This window comes from Mastomys coucha, unplaced genomic scaffold (genome assembly GCF_008632895.1).
Source record: "Mastomys coucha isolate ucsf_1 unplaced genomic scaffold, UCSF_Mcou_1 pScaffold18, whole genome shotgun sequence".
Taxonomy (NCBI): Eukaryota; Metazoa; Chordata; class Mammalia; order Rodentia; family Muridae; genus Mastomys; species Mastomys coucha.
Window position 1 is genome coordinate 109,830,450 of NW_022196900.1, and position 4,627 is coordinate 109,835,076.

Genomic DNA, 4,627 nt, shown 5'->3' on the forward strand with positions numbered 1-4,627 from the left:
TCTATCTATCTATCTATCTATCTATCTATCTATCTATCTATCTATCTATCTGTCTGTCTGTCTGTGCATTGGTGTTCTGCCTGCATGTATGTCTGCGTGAGGACATTATATTCCCTGGACCTGGAGTTACAGACAATTGTGAGCTACCATGTCGGTGCTGGGAACTGAACCCAAGTCCTCCGAAAGAGCAGCCAGTGCTCTCAACTGCTGAGCCATCTCTCCAGCCCAATTTTTACTATTTTCAAAGAACTTATTCCCAAAGCAAACTGTTGGCAGAATGGAAACTGGGAAGGACTAAGGAAAGAGGGGTGATGAAACCCCCTGAGTTTGGTGGAATAGGCCACTCCACTTGACAAAGGACCAGGGAAGCTACTTGGATGTCATCACAATGAAGACAACAAGCCCTTGATTTGTGCAGTTAGGAAACACTGCCTCTGGAAACAGCAGGCTGAACACGCTGGCCGGGGCGACTTAGGCGTTCCTCCCAGGAGGAGCAGCTGCTCACTGCAGAACCCTGGCTCAGCCAGGCGGGCGCATCTGTGGCCTGAGCAGAGCGTCTCATTGGGTCATGCTCCAGTCTTCCTGGCTCCAGAACAACCTTCCTAGGGGAACCTGTGCAGGTTAGATGCTTCATGAGGCTGTGGCCTAGAAACCCTGTGTTCCCAATCTCTCTTTTCCTGTGAGGGCCCTGAGGCCAAAAGCACATGGACAGTGTCTACCTAGATAAGGGGTCAGTCTTGCCTTGACTTAAAGGCGCCTCCTCCTCTCTCTTTCCCCTGTCTGTCTGTCTCTGTTGTCTCTCTGTCATCTGTCCATCTGTTTGTCTGTGTGTGAGCATTCACATGTGCACACGTGGATACATGTAGAGGCCAGAGGACACCCTCAGGTGTGACTCCCTCATGTACCCTCCCACCCATCTTTTACTCTGGCCCTCACACTTGCAAGGCAAGCACTCAGCTGAAGCTCTAGCAGCAGCCACAGCCTCATGGCCAATGTGACACATACTAAAGGCATGTCAGGCAGCTTCCGGAAGGTCCTGCCCCTCTACAGAACACACCCTTGAGTGTGCAGCCCTTCAGGGTCAGCTAGTGTCAGACATGAGGAGGAGCGACTGCTCACACTGGCGAGGCCTCAGAGGCACTGCAGCCTGCCATCTTCCTTCAGGGCTTAGATATGGTGGTGCCATATTCACAGGGCCCAAGTGGGCAGCTGTGGGGCTGGCGAGCTTTGCAGTAGGGAGAGAAGGCCTGGAGCAAGAGTGGGGTCGAGGCATGTCCAAACTCTGGAAATCTAATCCTCCTGAGATGGGCAGGAGGACTGCTCCACTGACCTATGTGTCTGACACATGGAGCCCTGTGCCCTAACCTCTATCCCCACTGGAAGAGGTCACATAGCCCAGTAGTCAGGTTAAATTTCCTTTCCCCTCATAAGGCCATGTCCAGCAGCACTTGGAATTCCTCCTTATGCAAATGAGGCATCCCCAAATGGTCCCAGCCAATGATGTACACTCACTCATCCTGAAAGCCCCTACGCACCCCTCCAATGTTTAAATAGTCTTTGTTCCCCCATTAAAATGAGCTGTCTTATTGATGCTCTCTCCTGAGAGTCTGTTTTCTAGCTGTCTGAGGTCTCTTAGCTCCTAGCCATCCTGCCAGGGACCACTGGATCCTTGCCTCTCCCTGGATAGTTACAGCTTTTACCTGTTGGCTGAAGGTCACATTCCTTCTTCTGCTGGTTTCGGGGCCACCTCCTCCAGCCACATCTGGGAGAGCCAAGGTCTGGGGCCTCTTCAGGATCCCTGAGGCCCGTGGCTTAGAGGTGTCCAGAGAGCCTACCCTTAGCACATCTCCATCTGAGCCCAAGGTCAGGGGTCCCTCTCTCCTCTCCAGCCCCCTCTCCTGGCAGTAGAAGCCATCAGGGGCCCGGGGAAAGCTGACACTGATGGCTTGCCTCGGGACACTGCTGGGGAGAGCCAGGTAATTGTCATGGCCTGCTGTGAAACAGTCAATGAGTACACTGTCTATGTTGGAGGTCCCAAAGGACGACGCAAACTCATTGATGCCTGTGAGGGAGCTGTCCCTGCTGATGAAGCTGCCATACTTGGGGGTGAGCGGGCTGGGTGGCGAGATGGGGCTGGAGAAGCTGGCGTACAAGCTGGTGGCTGTAGTAGACGGGAGTACATCGCTGGCCCCCTCCTCCAACAGGACTGGTGGGGACGGGGGCAAGGGGAGGCTAGGGCTCTTCAGAGCCGTCTTCTTCTCCCCCGGGGGCCGAAGGGGCCTCTCAGGGATGCTAATCAGGGTTAGCACAGTGGTGACGCTCAGCGTTATGGCTGTAAAGACATAGATGACACGGAGCTGACCCCCCAGGGCCCTCCCAAAACCAGTCTTGTCCCAGTGGATGCCTCCGACCACATAGCCGAACCCTCCTCCGAGACCTGTGGAGAGAAAAGGGATTCAGTGTCCTCCTGCCCAGACAGGCGGGGCCCCAGCAAAGGTCTGGAGCCATTTCTTAGAAGAACATAAGTAGCAAAGTCTACTCCAAGGACTCACGGAACGTCTGTCCCATCTACACCCAAGAAAATGTAAGGGTGGCTTATCCTGTAATGTAATGAAGTGTCCCCCAGCCCCCAGGGTATTCCTAACATGCTTCCTAGGGCCAAGTGACTCCTCCCTTCTCCACATTAACCTTGGAGCTTGGCTCTAGGGCAGGGAGCGCAAGGGCAGACCGCCAACCTGCCCTTTGGTTTGAAAGGGATTGTTAAACACAGAAGGTGCTGCTTAGACCCAGCCTACTCCATCGATTTAAGACGCCCACCAAGCTTCAGTGTAACACAAACACACCAAGACCTCATCTTCAACATACAAGCCAGTTTGTGCACAAGGATGTCCCCCCGTCATCCTCGTGCATGGCCTCTAGGAAGAAAGTCACCCCTAAGGACGGCCCGTGGGAACTGGAGTCATTAGGCTTGGTAGCAAGTGTCTTTAACCAACGAGCCATCTCGTGGGTGAATTTGAGGTCCTAGTAATTAGGTTTTGATTCATCTTTTAGAAGAGCCATCAAAGATTTGTAACCCTTAAGCAAGGGTAGGTTTCAGATGGATATTTTTAATTTTAATTTTATTTTAAAATTAATATATTATCTACGTATGTTGCCCCGGCTCACTCTATAGACCAGGCTGGCCTCACACTCACTGAAAGCTCCCTGCCTCTGTGATGGCCTCCCGAGTGTCGGCATTAAACGTGTACACTACCACACATGGCTCTATTTTTAAGGTTTATATTTATTTACTTTTACTTTATGTGTATGGTTGTGAGCCTGCTTGAATTTATGTATACCACGTGTGTACGAGGAGGCTGTGTCAGATCCCCTGTATCTGGAGTCATGTGTGTTGTGAGCCCAGGTCCTCTACAAGAGCAATCAGTGCTCCTAACCACTGAGCCATCTCACCACCTCCCTAAAGTGCTACTTTAAATGGGATTTTTTTTCTTTTCTATCATTTTGTTATGTTTTATTTAGAAAATCTAAGGTTTCTAAATTCTTGTTGCTCCTATTTAATTAAAACATCCACCCTGAAGCTCACAATGAAGAGCAGCTGGGTGTGATCTCCCGTGGCCCTCTGCCTCGGCCTCCCCAGGTTCTGGGGCACAGTCACCACACTTGGATGCCTGTTCTCTTTTATTCTGTCCATGTCACTAGGATCAAACTCCAGCCTTGGGCATCTAGGCAAGGGCTCTGCCACTGAGCTGTCCCCCAGTTCTGATTTTAGTAAGGCGTGCTGAGCCCCCAGCTCTGACTTTAGTAAGGCGTGCTGAGCCCCCAGCATTCTGCTGAGTTCTTGCACTGCTTACAGGTATATCCTGGGAAGTCTTAGTAGGTGCTGTCACACAGTGTGACAGAGTTGACCTCTTGCCCCTTGCCACCGTCTCAGGGCAATCACTTGGTGAGATTGTGTATTCCTGCCTCGTCCCGGACTTTGTCAAGGACACTTCTCATGTCACTGAGCACAGCACAGGCATGTGTGCGTGTGTATAAGCGAAGCGTGCGTGCACAAGCATGAACATCCCAGATATTGTATTTGTGTTATATTTGGGAGCCGCCCTTACTTAAAACAGTTTGTTAACAACCTCAAGCTAGCTCTTGAGGCTTCTTTGCCTGTTGTTTGTTTGTTCACAGTCATTCAAGAATATCCCCACGACAGACAGAGGCTGACTTGCCCAGACATGAGGCCCAGCTGAGGTGGCACAGGGCGACCTCAGGTTTTTGCCAAGCCTGTTTGGCACCTCATTTCCTGCATGTCCACAGATTCTCCTGCATTGTGCTAGCTAAATTATGTCAACTTGACACAAACTATAGTCATCTGAGAGGAAGAAACCTCGTTTGGGAAATTGTCTCCATAAGATCAGGCTGCAGGCAAGCCTGTAGAGCATTTTCTTAATGAGTGACTGCTGGGGGAGGGCCCGGCCTATTGATGCTTGCATTCCTTGGCTCGTGGTCCTGGGTTCTATAAGAAAGCCGCTGAACAAGCCATAAAGAGCAAGCCAGTGAGCAGCATCCCTCCACTCCAGCTCCTGCCCCGGGCTCCTGCCCCCGGGCTCCTCTCCCCAGGCTCCTGCCCCCCCTCCCC

The 4,627-nt window shown here is 51.7% G+C and overlaps 1 protein-coding gene across 5 annotated transcripts in view; it reads right to left on the reverse strand.

The window, feature by feature from the left end:
* Slc45a1 (solute carrier family 45 member 1) overlaps positions 1–4,627 on the reverse strand; it is a 28,623-nt gene that overhangs the window by 13,627 nt on the left and 10,369 nt on the right. For all 5 annotated transcript variants that reach the window (XM_031379545.1, XM_031379544.1, XM_031379548.1 and 2 more), the window contains one exon: positions 1,701–2,437. In XM_031379545.1, the coding sequence (XP_031235405.1) occupies positions 1,701–2,437 (737 nt within the window). The remainder of the gene's footprint in view (positions 1–1,700; positions 2,438–4,627) is intronic.